The sequence below is a fragment of the Syngnathus scovelli genome, chromosome 17 (genome assembly GCF_024217435.2).
Source record: "Syngnathus scovelli strain Florida chromosome 17, RoL_Ssco_1.2, whole genome shotgun sequence".
Taxonomy (NCBI): Eukaryota; Metazoa; Chordata; class Actinopteri; order Syngnathiformes; family Syngnathidae; genus Syngnathus; species Syngnathus scovelli.
This window is the reverse complement of record NC_090863.1, coordinates 4,297,602-4,316,708: the sequence shown is the minus strand read 5'-3', so window position 1 is coordinate 4,316,708 and position 19,107 is coordinate 4,297,602. Positions and strand designations below refer to the sequence as shown.

General features: G+C 43.9%; 1 protein-coding gene across 8 annotated transcripts in view; it reads right to left on the bottom strand.

The window, feature by feature from the left end:
* pde1cb (phosphodiesterase 1C, calmodulin-dependent b) overlaps positions 1-19,107 on the bottom strand; it is a 38,520-nt gene that overhangs the window by 14,524 nt on the left and 4,889 nt on the right. For 3 of the 8 annotated variants that reach the window (XM_049748524.2, XM_049748523.2, XM_049748522.2), the window contains exons 2-4: positions 18,928-19,063; positions 16,963-17,013; positions 14,977-15,142 (exon numbers count right to left, since the gene is read on the bottom strand). In XM_049748524.2, coding sequence (XP_049604481.1) covers positions 14,977-15,142; positions 16,963-17,013; positions 18,928-19,009 — 299 coding nt within the window. In that variant the 5' untranslated portion in view covers positions 19,010-19,063. Of the gene's footprint in view, positions 1-8,298; positions 8,420-10,401; positions 10,963-14,976; positions 15,143-16,962; positions 17,014-18,927; positions 19,064-19,107 lie in introns of those variants that run through there. The other 5 variants (XR_007487323.2, XR_007487324.2, XM_049748520.2 and 2 more) reach the window with 3 other exon arrangements.

Sequence of the window (19,107 nt, the reverse complement as noted above, 5' to 3'; positions counted from 1 at the left end):
GATGTGCTTTAATCACGCGTCACACGCCAGATGCTCACAAGCACACGTTTGGCACATCTCTCACGAGAACTCAGTGTACCTCACGGTGAAACTGTTATTTCACTAACTACATTTTGTTGATTCACGTTGTCATTTCTAAACTGAAATAAAAATAATTCACATCCACCACAAAACTTAGAAAAGTTTGCTAGCTTATTGCCGACATAATTCAATACTCCATAATCAGGCTAACGATATTATGGTTAAATCCCTCCCCTTGATCTAGCAATTGGTCACCGCTTGCATTTTCCAATGACATTCCGGCCGCAACGGTGTCTAATCAATGGCCCGGGGTCAATGTAATCACCCGTGGAGATTAGCGTGAGCGCTCGGGAGAACACGACGAGGTGTTTTGCGATAAGATAAGCAACAAGCGGACTGACGTCTGAGCTGAGGTCCTGCAGCTGCATCACGATTGCGAATGCGGGGAACCAGCAGAGATGTCGACTTGCTGTGTGATCAGCAGAAAAATAAAAGTAGGCCTAACGGAATCACGGAACTCAGTCCGTGTTGTGTTACGTAAATAAACATGATGGAGGACCAGCTGCTCTGCGGACTAAAATGCTTCCACCGCTCTAATTAAATGAAGGTTTTTTTTTTTGTGGTGGCCGCTTCATTGAACAACAGTGGCGACTCCTTGAAAATTTCCGATACGCGGTGCTAAACAAAGCCTTTCCCGTGGGAGGCGGGCACCGCGTGACAGATGTGATGAGAGCAGCGAACGACAGAAGAATCTTAAAAAAGATCAACGCAGCCCACTCGTGTCAACGTCTCAAGCAAACGCACCTAAAAAAGTTAAAAGACCAAGGCTGAGATTCCAACTTAATAAAAAATAAAAATAAAAAAAAAGCCAAATGAATGCAAAGTGGTATGATGACCATATTGAGTTTGACAAACAAAGCTAGAAAGTTGCAATAAAATTAACAAATGGATGAAAAGCAACGGCATTCATCTGACATATGGAGCTTTTACCCTCGTGCACAGCTCTGCAGCCAAGAAAGCACCATAAATTGTCATAACGACGCCACTGTTTGGGTTTAATATCCAGAGAGCTAAAAAAATCAAACTGCCATCAGGCCTCGAAATATGACAAAGGGTTTTTTTTTGTTCATTGTTTTGTTTTGCCTCCTCGCCTGCATGCATTTGAATGCATTTGTGTCTAGATTTTCAACTATGTTTTTCTTTAATCCCAGTGAGCAATTTGACAGTTCTGAGAAAAAAAAAAAGTCATTTGTTCGACAAGGGATATAAAAAAAAGCAGTGGAGAATTTAATAGAGCGCTCTTTCATGGTCTGGCAAAGTAACAATGGCGGGGCAGAGGTCAAAATGTCATCAGGGAAAACAGTGCTGATGATGTCAACTCGGCGGTAAGATGCAGCAATATTAGATGGTTTTCACAGCGGATTAAGAAAAATCATTTCACATGTTCACTTCATTTTCACTGGCATCTTTACCTGATTAGCAAAGCCAGCAGAGAGGAAACTGGAGTCCATTCAAACGCAACAGACTGTCAAATTTACGGGAAACGATAAATAGTCAAATTGAGAGACTAGCTCAGTGTGTAATCAGTTCAGTTCAGTGGCTTGATACAAAACAAACCAACTGCATTAATTGACCTGGCAACATACTTTCTGTCCCTTCAACTGGGACAAGATCAACACGCACCTTTTTTAGTTTTCGTTCTTTGCAGAACATCAGCTGGTCACTGCACCATATGGCAATAAAATAAAACAACCTGAAACGTAGACCATATGTTTTGTTCTTTAACAAAACGGCACAACAAACGGATGCTTATGAAGGGATCGTTTAAAAGCAGAACAAAATCAAAACATCATCCATAATCTTACAAATCCCGCCTCTTGATGTGCGTCCAGCGACGCAAGCTGTCCTGTCCTGTCCTGTCAAACATGCATTCGCCGATGATATTTGTCCACGCTTCAAAGTATAATTCCAAATAGAAAAGTTCCAAAAATTCTGGGGGGGGTGGGGGGGGGTGTCAATGTACTGCCAAAAAGATATGATCCAAGGTAAGTATATGAAGTGGAGCCTTAGAAATAAGAGGCCAAGAAAACAGGTGGAACGGAGGCAAGGAGACAGGCGGTTATCCAAAGTCAAGAATGTGTCATGATAAAAAGTACTGCCAACCAAATTGGCGCTTGGTGGTGTTCCGTGACCTCGCTCGTAATCCAAAATCCGCTTTTCACACATTGAAACAAACAAATAAATAATATCTCAAAAACCGAGCAAATCGGGTCACTCGTATTTCAAGGCACCTTATGCTTGGAAGAAAAAAAAAAATCTAGTCTCAATTCATTGACAATAAAACATGATCCCGGGGCAACATGCCATACAGTAATGATTTTGAGAAGAGCATTTAGTCCATTCAAAACATGCTTGTGTTATTTGTAGCTGCAGGATGTTGATTTGCAAGCGCCACGCTGGTTGCCAATAACAGGTGTCGTCGCTGCCAAAATCGGATGCTGGAATAATGATTTCAACATTGATTCTCCCCCCCCCCCCCCTCACTCCCTGCCATCACAATCTGTCAGGCACATTAGGGCACGAAGCTCGAACTGCCACAAAGCTAAAAAAGATTTTTAAAAAATCCTAAAATCAATGAGATGATAGGGAACAAACACGATGGCATCGGAGAAAATCAATTTGACGATATGATTTTTTTTTTTTCCTATCATTAGTTTTAACCAACTGAACTTTTCTGACCACGAAAACAATTTCAACAGTTTGTTAAGAATTCGTCTGATGGTTTGTTGTCATTTTTTGTGGGGCTGGAACGGATTAACAGCACTTCCATGTATTTCAATGGAAAAAAATACTTTGCAGAACAAAAGAAATCTTTCAAATTCCCCGATTTGTGAAGGTTGGAAAACAAAATGGCTGCAGGACCTGGAAGGCTACTAAAAAAAAAAAAAACTCGTGTAGGATGGCAGCCGCTCGTGCGGACCAGTGAGCTAAAACCGTCGCAATCAATGAGATTATCGAGTTGATGCTAATCCTGGAGATGTAATGAAAGATAGTATATCATTCGGTCAGATTATTACAACGGTAATCCAGGTAGCGGGCAGCTGCCAGTGATAAAACAGCAGGTGCATCAGATCTTGACATGTACAAATACAGTAGAGGCCGATCCTCTTGGGCTGAGCAACGGCGATAGCGGATATAGCCGTCCGTTCAAAACGGCACAGGGGGAAAATGGTTCAGGTTGCTAATTGCAAAAGCAACAGAGTGAGACGCAAAAAATGGGGAGGAGGCAGCTACCGCAGGAGCTAGCTGAGGTTTTGTTCATGAAGAATAATCGGAATCATTTTTTAATCATCGTCAACAATTCAGTTAATGCCGCGAATGAAAACGAGCGTTAGTTACAATGCCGATTGTTCCGAGCTTCATATATTCAGCAAAAGAAAGATCATTTCACTCCAGAAATTGCAAAACTGCTACTAAATTAAACTCTACTAATGAGCCAGAGCCAAGTGGGCCCCATTTGTCATGTTCCTCTCCGAGATATTTCCATCCTACTGAGTGTAATTGCTTTGTCGGAAAGTAGAGGAACTCTCCTCAAATCACGAGCGAGATAGGCTATTTTATAATGCCGAGTCCCCAAGAGAGGACTCGAAAATGAACGATGCAAGTATGCCTCGAGTCCGCTTCATTAAGCTCTTTGGAGACCACTGCAGACCTCCAATTGAATGTTTTCGTCCGATTGGTGGGAAAGTGAGCTAATCAACTGTGCTACATGGTCCTGTGTTTAGGGTCAAGGGTTAAAACACCGGGATTAGGGTTTAGGATTAAAAGGATAGAGCTTTATGAATTTATCGGTCGTGGGATTTGTTTCTGATAAACTCACACAAAAACGAAGGAATAAAGGCAGCCGAGACTTCTGACGATAGCTTCTAGAGTGTTCTATTCGAGTGTATTCATTCAATTCTGAAGTCATAGAAGGCAATTTATTTGAATACACAATATGAGAAGCTGCGACTTCGACGAAGACCGAGTTAGCTGGAGATGAATGAGGTGAGCTGACAGATCGCTGAATGGAAACACACATGCAAGCAGATGGCTGCCGATTATCACACACACACACACACACACACACACACACACACACACACACACACACACACACACACACACACACACACACACACACACACACACACACACACACACACACACACACACACACACACACACACACACACACACACACACACACACACACACACACACACACACACAACTACGCTCATTCTGCATACTAAGCAAGAACCCCCCGCATGATATCTCAAACTGTGACCGATACTTCTTGTTATGGCACTGAGAAAAAAAAAATTCATTCCTGCTCCTAATTCCTCCACCTTCGTCTACCTGCAATTTGTGGACAAACAGCCAGCGGGAAGCCACAATGGTAAAGCAGAAGCAGGGCTTGGTGGATATAAACAACCAGATTAAGGAGACAATCTCCACCATAAATCTGCAATATTATCTGCTGTGGGCGGCAGGAAGGCGAAGCTCAGAGAGCTGGACTGACACCAGGAGCGCCCTGTGATGTTTTATTATCGCCGGCCGTAGCCTAAACTCGGAGATGAACACCTGAAAGCCTCGGAATCAATCACGGGAACGGCGGCGTGCACTTGGCTCAATAATACTTTCCGAGGCTTGCTAAAGAGTTGAAAATCATCAGCATGGAAGTAATCAGCATGGAGGGGGGAAATGCAAATACTTGTGCATACTTAGACATGAATGTGTGATTATGGTGTACTAAATAGTGATGCTGCCATTTAATGTGCAACTGGAATCATTCATTCTAATGGCGAAGTATCGATATCACATGATTGGCTCGCACCGTACTATGATAAATACGCCACATCGAAATATTGATATTGTTGCAGTACAGTCCAAGTTGGGGTGGGAAAAAAAAAAGATTGATATTACAACATATGACGCTGTGTCAATATTGTTGCCGTCCAATATCAGAAGTAGATTAGAATCAAATCAACAAATGAGTTCATCACTGATGGCAATACCAAAAATAAAATGAAGGGGGAAGAAGGATAAAAGGAGACCAAATAGGGAAAAAAAAAAAAAACTATAATTAGTAGGAGCTCTGAGATTGGTGTGAACAGGGCAATTACCCCAGTAATCATCAGGTGGTAGGAGAGAGGAGGAGATGTGGCAACAGGAGGAAGAAATAAATGGAGAAAGACAAAGGCGACAAAAGAAACAACAGCCAGGAGTCCTAATCAGTGCTGTGAGCTATGGGAAAACACATTTTCACCACAATGGAGCATTCGGGAGTCCAAAGGGGGGGGGAAAAAACAAAAATGTTAGTGATGTAAGACGGGGTAAAATAGGAAATAATGTGGAACCAGTGCAAGACCCTAACACATGCATTATTTATTAGGACGATTGCAGAAAGGACAACGTCAGTCATGGCTTAAATTGAGGTCTTGAGCTTCCTTAGTTGATCTTTTCATATTCAATTTTTAGAATAAATGACACATTGGCTTCTAATAGGATACAGTTTGATGGCACAGTATGACATTGCCAACTTTTCCTACTCACGCCATTCAAAAAATTTTGTGGGATGCAACGTCAACTTTCATACATTGAGTTGTGCACGCTGAACTTTGCTGAGTTTGTGACGACTTCTTCCCAGTTGAAATATAAAATATCTATGTTGGAACGGATCAATGGCATTGACATTGATTTCAATGGGAGAAAATGATTTGAAATACTGTATGAGCTTTTGAGTTACGAGCGTGATCACGGAGCAAATTAAATTCGCATGTCAAGCCATGATGTCACCCAGTGAGCAGAGACTGATTATTTTTTGATAAAAAAAAACAAAACATATGAATTCCCTCATTATTTAACGACGTCATCGCCAAAGTAATTCATGCCAAGCAATTATTTGCTTTACGACAATCACAGCGTTTGGCCGGAGCTGCCAGCTAATCCGAACGCGAGAACGAAAATCAAGACAGCGTGGCATTGGTAATGAACGCTCTCCAGTAAATAGCCCCGGTAGCGGCGGTGACTGACGAATGGCGAGGAGACACAAGAGGCATTGGCTAATAGCGTCTAATGGATTGCTCTTGAAGGCAGCCAATGCCTGCAAGATTTTCTCCTTGATTACTGACATTAGCCAGAGTTCAATTCTCCCCAGTGAGCCGCTTTCCTGCTCCCCCATCACACTCGTCTTTGTCAACGTCTTCATTTATTCATTGTGCCCTCTTGTTGCTATTTTTATGTATGCTAATCGTATGGCGACGACTGAAATGCTCCTTAGTGGGATTTAAAAAAAAAAGTTCCATTTCCTTGCAAGACAGATGGATTACTGTACTTCACTCATTATTCATTAAATTGAAGTATTTTTACAATCATGGAACACAATAATAGCTTTGCAATTTGACTTTGTCTGAAGGTTATTTGACTTCATTTGTTTCGACGCCATTTGACACGGACGCAACCGCGTCGACTCAAATGTCAAAGACGAATCACACACGCTGAAACGCACTCCTCCAATTCTCAATATAACGCTGCCCGCTCAAACTCATAATTACAAAGATTGAGTGAAGTCGACTGAAAATGCCAGAGAGCAGAGTCTCGACCGCCTCTGGAAAAAGAAAAAAAAAAAAAGTCGTCACCATGTGAACAAACAGCAGCAGTGCAACGGAGGCCGAGCAGACTGCAAGCTAACATGGCTGTCAAAACAATCCCATTGAGCCAAAAAGGCACAATAAGATGTAAATAATGTATTACTGATATTTCAATGGTTGGAAATGACCAAAATCAGACAAAAATTTACACCCTTTGGGAGTTTCATTCTTTTTTCACTAGCACTACTACAACAAATTAAAAATGACTCACTCTCAAAGCTAGGTGTTAGCATAGCAACCAGACACCATGTGATCTCGAGGCCACAACACTTTAAAATAAATACAACAACGAATACAAGGGAATTTTTGATCTGGCGTTGGTATGACCACGTGATGAAAAGTACAATCTAAAATAGCAACCAGTAAACAGTTTGTGTTCCACCAACGGCCAACCCACATAAGAGACCCCGCACAAATCATCTCTTTCTTTCCATCACGGCAAGAACAGCTCTCTCTCCTTCTCTTTCTCCATCTGCATGAGAGGCTGTCCTGGTGTGTCAGTAATGACAATGTCGCAGTATTCCTCTCTGACAATTAGCCCGGCCGTAATTACACGGACACATGTGGAGCTGTCAGTCACAGCGCTCCTCCACACAGGAACTCTCCCACCCGCCACCAAGCGAGAGAGCGAGACCACAGACTGTGCCGACCAGTAGCGAGTCGCTCAATTACGCTCGAATGCGTGAGCAATCCCACGGCTCGCGTTGAAAACGACAACCGAGCGGCGCCCGGCAAAGCTTTATTTGTTTGCTGCTAGCTTTATGGACTGCTCGCGATGTTCCGTTTACTAGCTTAATGCTCTTTGTGCCAACGCACGCCACAGATGGCAGCCAGCAGCGAATTCAATTTGTGACGGGAGCACGACGACGACGAAAGAGCATACGTGGCTTGGGATACGAGTTTCATCTCTTTCATGACCATGCTTGGAAATCAAAACATATTTCAAATCACCGTTTGCCACTAAAATGAATGCAATGTCATTAATGTGTTCCAAAAAAACATTTTACTGATCAGATCTGTGGAAATTCTAGTATTTATTATGAAGTATATTTTTTAAATTCATCGTCTGCTGCTACTTCAACACAAGAGATTAGAAAGAATTAAAACATCCGAATTTAAATCCGCCCACTTGCTCAATCTATGCAATTTGTTGTGAGCAAATAATCACTTGACCGACGTGAAAGGAAAAATGGCCGCCGACAGCATGCTTGAGATCAATAATGACACAGCCTTTATAAATGATACTTAAATATCCATTACCTACACGTTCCGTGGCATTAATTAATGCGCTTGTAACACGATGCATTTAAGTCAAGTTAATAAAGGGCCCGATTTCCCTCGGGCTTCTCCAACAGGGGCCAAATAGATGAAAGTTTTATCTGGGCGTCGACAACGTGGCATGAGAGTTATTTGTCAAGCGTGGGTGAGGTTGTTTTGCGCCTTCACAGATAAATACACTCTCTTAATGCCTGCCCGACAAGGAGCCATCCATCACCAGGAGAATTGAAAGAAGACACGCGGATAAGACAGAGTGCTTCAGAATTTGATCAGATGAATTGGACTCAAAGAATTGACGCCTAACCTGTGGAGAGAGCATCCATTTAGAGGAATGTCATTGATGGAGGGGAAAAATCATCCGGGATGTGACGAGGGCATTCCAAAATTCCAAGTCTTACCTCTGCGACGTCTTCTTGTACTTGCGCCTGTCAGAGATAAACACCAAGTTACATTCGGATTGACTGAAACGTATGGCCAATGAAAAAATAGCTAAGGATTACGGCAAAGACAGACTTCAAAAAGAGGTGAACGTTAAGACTACAAAAGCAATCCGGTGTGACGTTTATTGTGATTAATTTATTTATATCACAGAAATAGCATGAGCTGTCAAGTAGAAAGTAAAATCAACAACAGTGCAATTACTTAGGCAGATAATTTAGGAGGACGGCATGAATAAAACATGAGCATCCACGTACACAAACACATACACACACATCCACTCCATCCCACCTACTTTAATACAACACACACCTACTATCACTTACGCTAACATTTGGCCCGAAAATAAACACCCACGCCTCCGCCGGGGTGCCTTCAGCATACCTCTAAAAGCCGAAAGGCACTTGTCATCGGCGAGTCGAGGGGGGTCCCACTTTACAACACGTAGGCTTGGATTGGAAATGCCGCTCGGCACTTAGTTTGATTTGCTCCATCCTTGAGTTGAGAAACTCCATCGATAGAAAAATTGTCTACCATCTGGCCTATGGCCAGTGAGTAAAGGACCTGTGATGTCTATGGCACCACCTTGAGCCAAAGTCACCTATCTCTAAAGGGAGCCTTCGAAGATGAACTCTTGATAAAGCGATTAAATAATTCATTGATTTCCTTTAATCAGGGAAGGCGACAGGGAGGTCAGCCCGCGGCGGACATGTGATTTATTTATGAAAATCCTTTGGTAACAATGCCAAAGCAGAAAAAGGGGGAATTTGTCAAGAAGGGGAGGGGTCGGGGTAGGGTAGTTAAGCCCAACATGCTGCATAATTGCTGCAAAGCAAGGACAAGGAGTGTCGAAAGGCAACGCCCTGACCTTCTACATACGCGTGATTGGGGAAAGCCGATCTTGGCAAAAGGCCCGCAATCGAGTGGGGCATCGTTAAATAAGACAGAGCCTTTAAAGTTGAGTGGGGTTGAGAAAATTAGTGTGGGCTGTAGTTTGGGATACGTCGTTTTAAACATTGCATAAAATGTTTCAAAATCAATGATCTTAACTTGTTCTAAATTAAACTCATTCGCTACCATTGACGGCTATAGACGTTAAAGTTCCATTTGGAACTGGGCTGGCAGTGAATGAGTTAAAAGCAGCTGTGATCAAATTGAGCAAGTGAGGCTGTTCTGGTCTCAACTCGTCTGGACTCGAATGACGCAACACGGCTGTCCATTGATGCCTTGTCAACATCTGTGGCAAGCTCCCTTGCTTCGAACAGTGACTAATGTGACGTCTGAGGAACTGCATGGATCGGGCCTGACCGTCAAATGTCATATATCGGGATGGGACAGACCCTTGTGACGGCAAATTTAGGACGGTGACGAAATGGAAGTGGGCCGAGGAAACTCAATGTGGCAGGTGATGATGGTCGCTCGAGGGGAGTAGAAGAGAGAGGGAATGGGAATAAAGTACAATAAGGAACCTTTCTGATAGCGTGATAACTCTTAACATCCCCCGTTGCTGTCTGGGTCGCAATGACAAGAACTCGGAGTGCATGAAAGCTAATTGCCACTCCATCTTGAGTGTAGAGAACAACGCTGAGTTCTGGGTGCCAGGAAAGGTCAGGGAAGGTGTTGATTGCTTGCCAAACAGGTACCCGTTTGAAAATATCTCGTAAAAATGTCCTTATGTGGAAATCCAAAAGAGAAACGTCCATTTGCAATTTCGTGAAACGAAGTGAGGGCTTTCAATTTGTTACGGGGATTAAGAGGTTATCGGGGAACGTGGACGTCCCAACCTCTTTTATCGGCTTGTTGAAGTCATTCTTTGGTTCGCAAATTGTACTTTTACAAATCACGTTTCCTAGCTTTTCCTGATCATAGATCACCCACATTACAATATTCATCCCGATTGTTATGATTTGTGAGCTCCGTCTGGCACACACACACACTTGTTGACAAAAGCAAAAGTGGTTCTACTCACAGTCCTCGGAGCCTGAGCCAAATCTTCTCAATTTGTTCCGGCTGGAGGTACTGAAGGGCCGTGCTTTCAAACTCCTCGATCTCTTTGGTGGGAGACTCCATGTCACACACTCGCAACTCAAGAGTGACGACACTCGTGCCAACAGGGAGATCAGCGGCGGCGGCGAAGAAGGAAAACTTTAATCCCTCACGTACGAGAGAGAGAGCGAGGTGGCAACGTGTGACCCGAGGTCGCTTCTTCATTCACACCGCCGCCCGAAGCTGCGATGCGCCGGCCGGCATGTTTCCATCTCCCCCCCCACCCTCTTGTTAATCTCTTCTGTCCCTTGTTTGATTCCACAAGAGAGTCTTAAAAGCTGAGGCAGTTGGGCGATTTGCCAACTGTTCAGGAGGCTCACTCGTCGACTCCTGCGGGGGTACGGGGGTCCTGGAGCCGTGCCATGCTCGCTTAGCAATGACGGGATGGAGACGGCAGGGTAGCGCAATCCGGGATTAACGCGCACTACTGCCGGCCGAGCTCTTCACACACACCGGGGGAGGGAGAGGAGGAACGGTGGCAGTGGAAGTGGGAGGAGTCACGGCTCATAATGACAAACCCGTGTTCTGTTTCTGGCAATGGAGGGGAGGGGGGGAGCGGATGATGGTCTTGAATGAGCAGGATTACAAAATGTTCACAGGATGACAACTAAAAAATGACAGAAAGATATCAAAGGGATATTTTGAAGATTTGAAAGTTAGTTTTTGGGAGGAAAATGATCAAAAGGTTTCTTCATATATTTTTTGCGTGTAGACAATCCCGCAGATTAACGAAACTACAATAATCTACACAGTTGCCAGCCATAACATGATCTGACGATCTGATCACGATGCCTGTTGTCATCTGAACATGCAGATTATATATTTACTGCGTTGCATATTAAAGGCCGAACGGAGCAGGATTAAAAAGCGTTGACGGCGAATTGACCGAGATTACACTGATCCAATGAGAGCATCTCTGCATCCCACAGGGGCAGCCCACAAACACAAGCAGCATTGTGGCGAGTAATCATGTCAATCCCGCCTGCTCTTGCTGGTGACTGAGTATAAAAACAACAAAGACGATTAATCGACAACAATCATTTGGTCTTAAATGGATCTTTTTCTTATTTGGGACCAGTGACAGTATATCTTCCTCTTTTCTCTGGCAACAAATAAGATGACAAGACCATCAAGCTTCAGATTCTTTGCTGAGAATCTTGCAAGAATGACTCAGCCCGGGTTTACTCAGCCCCCCCCCCCCCCCCCCGCCCCCCCACACTCTGCGGTCTTTCAATTACTTGATGCCGGGATAAAGCCCGGTCTCCACCTCAAACACGCCTCTCCCTTTCATCTTCCGTGATGGCTCTGGTGCAAGAGGTTCACCCCGGGCATTGAGAAACCCGCTGATGTTCTCTTCAAAGGCGCGCCGGCGTCTTATTTTTCGGCTCGCCGAAATGCACTCTTCATTGCGGCTTTTTTTCGCAGAACTGTGACGCCCTCTCGAGGGACCCGTGGCGGCGGGCGGGTGATTATGGGTCGGCGAGAGGGGAAGAGCGTCGACAGCAACCGCTTGGCAATTTCACCTTTTTCCACACCCGGGAAATGGATCACGGGGTCGTCGGGAAGTGTAAATTTGACAACGGCTATGTCAAAAAAAAGCTTGGAAGGTCCCGAAAGGTCAGCACTCTGACTTGAGTGTGAGCTTTGAATGAAGAAGCTGGTTGCAGCATGTCAGATGATTGCTACATACTGCTATTTTGCTTCCAAAAAAAAAAATCGATTCAAGAAAGCTGTTGGTTTGTCTTTAGTGAATGACGCACCACATTAGTTGTGCAAAATGCAGCAAGATTCGATATCACACAAGAGCAGACAGAGTGGAACAAAGGCAATCAGCTGAGCGCAGACCTCTGCCAAGGTCGGACAATAATAATAGCAAATATCCTTGCTGATGGAAAAACAGAAATAGAATCAAAAGCAATTATGATTGTTTTTTTTGTGGTTTTTTTGCACTGCAGTTCATACGGAAAATTAAAAGCCGTGGCTTACAAGGATCCACAATCATCCCGAAGGCAGTAGTAGTTAAAAATGCAAATGTGAAACACAAAATTCACACTAATAATTTTTTTTCTTTTGCTTCAGTCTCATAAAAAAGCCTCAACAATTTAGTCGCGCTAGAATGACTCTGACGAGGGCGTAGAATGACACTGCTGGTCATTGTGATAATTCCACTCGGCTAAGCTATTGACGTCACATCACCCGAGCTCCTTAAAGCTCACGTATCGCAATCACGGCATCAACGTCGACGGCCATTCGGAGGTACATAAAAAATTCAGATCTCATTAAAATTCCCAAGCAAGTCGATAAGGCTATCTAGGCATTGAAATAGAAATTGCGGGTGCCAGTAATAGACGCACTTTGGTATCATTATCCGTCATAAAACCGAACTTGCAATCTCGGCATTGGATGAGTCCAAGGTTGCAGCATCCAGCTACTTACTGTACGTTAAATTCCAACAGACTGAACGTGGACAGTTGGACACCGATTAAAAAAAAACAAAAACAAAAAACAATTGTTAAAATGTATGTTTCAATGACGAAAAATAGCACTCAATATTTTACCACGACAAGACAGCCACATCTCAGCTCATCAGTGCAGGACTAATAGTGGTCATTCTTTGCAGAGGATAAAGAATGTATGACAGAATCCCATTGCATTAAGCTAGCAGACACACTTTCATGTTAGCAATAAGCTAGCACACGCTAAGCTCTTTGTTTTTTGATATTTGTTATTTTGTATTTGCACTCTTATGACATTTCACTTAGTTTTAAAAGCACTTTTGTTTGTCGCAAAATCGTCCAATAACAGTTTTGACGTTATAAATAGCCGCTCTGGTCTTGATGAGAGCAACCTGTAAATGGCATAACTCAGTAGGTGTCTTTATTGCCTCGATAATATTGAGCCAGACATAAGGCATCATCCCAACCCCCGGCTCATATCTCTCTTGTAAACACTCTTCCAGGCGGCCATTTTCTGTTTCCCCAGAGTTCACTTCAGGGTCAAGGTTTTGGCGAGCGGCGGGGCTGGCGGTAACTCTAACATGTAAAAGTGCCAAAGATCCCTACAGATTTACACCTTCACCTGAAGTGCCTACCTCGCTGGGACGTTGGATGCCAGCGTGGCCGAGCAAAAATAAACTTTAGTTTTACTTGGCAAAAGGTGAACGATTGTCAGACAACACAAAAGCATTGGTGAAATGATGGTCGGGTTCTCCTCAGAACATCCCATTCCGTCCTTATTGATTATTTTTGTACAGGACATCAACATGTTCTGGAAAGGTCAGAATTGATGGGCTAGTATCAACGGGTCAACTGTTACTACTATCCAAAAAAAGGCTCTACCGAAGTATATTTTGAATCCGTTCCCAAAATGTAATTAGAAGTCCAACATACACGGGGACAAACATATTGATTCCAGCAAAGGTTAAAAGCCTTTCTCTAGCAACATTGATGAAATATAAGTATAATAAGCAAAACAATAGCAAGCATTTGGATTTCCGGGACCTTGGCACAAACTGTTGATGCAGCGCAAATGTATTAAAAGCCAAAACCAAAACGACGAGGCCTCAGGCAGGCAATTTTAACGTCACGACCGCGAGGTGACGCCGCGTTCGGTCGATGCGCAAGCACTCTCGGCCACTCCGGCTCACGCACACTCACAAACCAGTGGAGGCTCATTAGCCGCTTGGCGGGCGGGGCTTGTGATGAAAGCAGCGGTAGCCAAAGGAGGGGTCGGCAGGCCAAACCGGGGGCTACAACAGAGGCGTCCGTTTTAATCAACGGCGTTGCTCGCCATCCAATTAACAGTCAGGAAAATCACAGCGCTGACCGCAAAAGCCATGCGGGCCTCTAAAGTCAAACGTTGGGTCGTGTGAACTGGAAGTCCGGGACACCAATCTCCATCCTTGTTAAAAATGCACATTAGCAAATGTTTGCTGAATTGCCCAACTTGAAATTTTATCCAAGTTAGTTTTTTTTTTTTTTTTATATAGTTCAGGACCCAGTGTCAGAAACAAACTTTTTTTCCCCCTTCAGCGAAATGAACGTTTGTATCACAGAGGCACGATTATCGGCAACCAAAATTAAAAACATTTTTAGATAGCAGAAAAAAAAACAGAGACCCAAAATAGGATCATCTCCAATTCAAATTCAATCATCACAATGTATTTTGACCACGCGCCTGGAAAGGCCCACGTCACGCTACCTGCGGCAATTTTATCGGCGGAGCCATTGAGGTTAATTGCAATCAAACGGTTAAAAGCCGTTCAATATTCCAAAAAGCGACACGGCATTATGTTAATGCAGGTTTGAAGCCATTGTTACCAAGGTGGAATCAATCTCGCCCGCATCCCTCGAGGTCAGCGTCCATACGTAGCAATTAGCGCAGTGTGCAGCGAGGATTAAATATCAAAAATGACAATCATTAACTCTAAATGATTAAATCAATTATCATCTGAAATTGATATCAAGTGTATGCGTGGTCAGACATACAAAGATCCTACCTGATGGCCGTCTTCTCTGTGACATCCGCCTCGTCCGTCAGGGGGAGCTCATCTGCCAGAATCTCCTCAGGTGTCCGGAGGTCATTCTGGGGGGTCTTCTGCTCTCTGCCTTTGATGCCCATCCCTGCTGTGATGGCGTTCCATAAAGCACTTTGGGACTTGGAGCCTGCAATTATAATAAGAGATGCATTATATATGTACAGTGGGGGAAATAAGTATTTGACCCCTTGCTGATTTTGCAGGTTTGCCCACTTACAAAGAATGCAACGATCTACTGTTTTAATCATATGTACATTCTAACAGTGAGAGACAGAATCCCAAAGAAAATTCCAGAAATTCACATCATATGAATTTATAAAAATTGATAACCGTCTGATGAGAAAAAACAAGTATTTGAACCCCTGGACAAACAGCAAGTATTCTGGCTCCTACAAGCCAGTTAGTCTTTCTTTAAGACACAGCCCCAATCCCAACCATTTATCTACATCAAATACACCCGCCTCACCTCTTTACCTGTATAAAAGACACCTGTCAACACCCAAAAAACCAGCATCCAACATCACCACCATGGGAAAGACCAAAGAGCTTTCTACGGACATCAGGGACAAGATTGTTGATCTGCACAAGGCTGGGATGGGCTACAAGAGAATCGGAAAGCAACTTGGAGAGAAAAGACCAACTGTCGGCGCAGTTATCAGGAAATGGAAGAAGCACTACACCACCGCCCACCTTCCTCGGTCTGGGCCTCCACGCAAGATCTCACCTCGTGGGGTCTCCCTGATCATGGTGAGGAATCATCCCAAAACCACAAGGGGGGAACTGATGAATCAACTGAAGGCAGCTGGGACCACAGTTACAAAAAAACGGTTGGTAACACACTACGCCGTCATGGATTGAAATCCTGCCGCGCACACAAGGTCCCCCTGCTCAAGAAGAAACATGTACAGGCCCGCATGAAGTTCGCCATTCAGCACCTGGACGACTCAGAAGAGGCCTGGAATAAGGTGATGTGGTCAGATGAGACCAAAATAGTACTTTTTGGCCTCAACTCAACTCGTCGTGTTTGGAGGGCAAAGAACACCGAGTACAACCCAAAGAACACCATCCCCACCGTCAAGGATGGTGGTGGCAACATCATGCGTTGGGGGTGCTTTTCAGCCAAGGGGACGGGACAACTCCATCGTATTGAGGGGAGGATGGACGGGGCCATGTATCGTAGAATTCTGGACCAACATCTCCTTCCCTCAGTGAGAGAGCTAAAGATGGGTCGAGGATGGGTGTTTCAGCACGACAACGATCCTAAGCACACCGCCAAAGCAACAAAAGAGTGGCTGAAGAAGAAGCACATCAAGGTCCTGGAGTGGCCTAGCCAGTCTCCAGACCTGAATCCAATTGAAAATCTTTGGAGGAAGCTTAAAATTTGAGTTGCCAGGCGACAACCTCGGAACCTGAATGATTTGGAGGCTGTCTGCAGGGAGGAGTGGGCCAACATCCCTGCCGAAATGTGCACAAAGCTTGTCACCAATTATAAAAACCGTTTGACATCTGTGCTGGCCAATAATGGCTTTTCTACAAAATATTAACATGCTGTTTGTCCAGGGTTTCAAATACTTGTTTTTCCTCATCAGACGATTATCAATTTTTATAAATTCATATGATGTGATTTTCTGGAATTTTCTTTGGGATTCCGTATTTCACTGTTAGAATGTACATATGATTAAAATTATGGATCATTGCATTCTTTGCAAGTGGGCAAACCTGCAAAATCAGCAAGGGGTCAAATACTTATTTCCCCCACTGTATGTAGCTGTACACGGGGGAGCTTCGTTTTGTTTACGGAAGCTTAAGTCGCTTAAGGGGGAGCGGAGTAGCGTTGTGATGCTGCCATCATGTGGGTGTGTGATGTAACAGCCAAAAAGTTGCACGACATGACACCAGGAAATATTAGCTCCATCATGAAAACTCATTTACACTTCATAAACGTACGTGCAAAACTGGCCTGTGGTCGACTTGAGCTTTCTCCATCTTCGTTTGCCACTGGAAAGAAGAAAAACAAAAAGTGATAAAGCCAAATGAGGGAACCCAGTTGAGAGCACTAAAAAAAAAAAAAAAAAAAAAGTCAGGAAATTGACAAAGCTAAGCAATATTGCCAAAAACGGGGATATATTTAGTTTAAAGGACCTCACGGTGACGGGTTATTGAGGAAAACTAATGAGCTGAAGTTATTTCTCCAAACTGAAGCCACTCTGCAGCATCTCGGAACAGAAGCTTGTTACCATGGCGATGTGGCTCACTAGAAAATGAGCCAGCTTTGTACAGAGACACCACACACCTTGAACTCCCAGGTTTATTACAACATATTTCCTGGCGATTTGTGTATTTTGGAAACCGAGTATTGATGTTAGGGGCAGCGAGGTGTGCTTTTTTGTCATGATTTTAGAAATGAAAACAGCCTGAGAGAAGCGAAAAATTGCGAAATATCATAGGTATTGTTTAGATGTAAAATGTGAGAGGGGGGCAATATTTGGAGAGGGTGAGGGGTTAACAACTAGCTGGTAGAATATACAGAATTTATGGATTACGACTTTTTTTTTTTAATTGTTTGAAAATTTTGAAAATCAGTTTAAGACCTTGTAAAGTCATTCAGAGATTTGATAATTGCTGAAAATACAGAATTCAGTTTTACGTTTCAATTTTGCATTCATGAAGCCTGGCACGAGTCACTCATCACCAACTAGCTAGCTATGCCTACACCCCCAAAATTTTATCCTCTAATGTGTCACCTGAACACACTCGTTACATTAATTCGTAAAAGATTAAATTGACTCAATATATGGTCTTAAAAAAAGCAACAAAAAAAGTTTCTCTTTAAACTGACTGTGAAGTTCAAATCTGTTAACACGGCAGTGCATCAATACCGACATTGCGGCACTGATAAGCACACCGACAAAGCACCACAGTCGGGAGTCCAAACATCAGCTGCGGGTCTCCACGTTAATAGAGCGCCGGACGTGAGGGGCGACGAGGGAGCGGTGCTTCACAGTCACGCTTCAGAGGAGGTGATTGGCGAAACGCGCCCACCGAGAACCCAGGCCCGGCCGAGCCATTGATTGTGATTCTTCGGAGTTGCCATAGCAACTGTCCATGCTTGCCGAGAGTGCCGGCATTGTAATATAGGCCGCGCGTGACAAGAGTGGATTTGGAGCTCTACTACCATGTCAACAGAAAGACCATTTAGATGAGATCATAAACACTCTGGGTAGTCACTCCTGAGTGGAATTTATTTGACGACACGGTAAATCGACCTCCAAGAGTTGTACTACTTTCTTATTAGTCTTTGTTTCATGCTTTGGCTGTGCAGCTTCCAGTCCTCATTTTGTTTTGTCCAATCAGCTTCTATGTGTTGTCACGTATTTGTCATTTTCCCAAAGTCTTCAGAATATTGTGACTAGTGGCCTCGTGACATTGGCATTTTTCCATCCTCTGATTGGTTCAGATGTGCTTCGCCTTCTGATTGGTTGATCTTAAGATGCACACCAAATACCCATGATTATTTTTTGACATCAAGGAGGATCCCAAATGTGACTGTATATATACAAAGTGTGGGAGTGAAGTTTCCCAACTAAGGATCCTTCGCAGCTCCAGTTGTCCTGCCGCAACTCTTGCCTCACTGAACGAAAAGGAAAAGTCGTAGTTTGACAAACGTGTGCCAAAACAGCTTTTGAACTGATGCCGGATTTGTTTTTATATTTTTTTGCCTCCCCCTCTTTAAGCACATAAGTTCATCCACACTCGGGTTGTCAGGACAATAGCCTGAAACCCAGGTGACGTCAGCTCGCTTGTTTCCATGGAGGGCTCGCAGAGCAGCGGCAGGCATCAACTTCAGCCGAGTGGACTAATGCGCCGAGTTGAGCGGCCGGTCTCGAATGTGACACGCACGCTAAGTCTTACCTATGGTGATGTTGAAGCCGTCAATGCTGAAAGTGGCGCTCCGACCCTTTCGGAAGCGATGCTTCTTGGAGTTTGCCTCCATAACCTCAAGAAGCTCAGCGCCTTTCGTCTGCTCTTTTATTTCTCAGTTCATTAACTGTCAAAATAAAAAAATTAATAAAAAACAGTCGGCGGACTCCA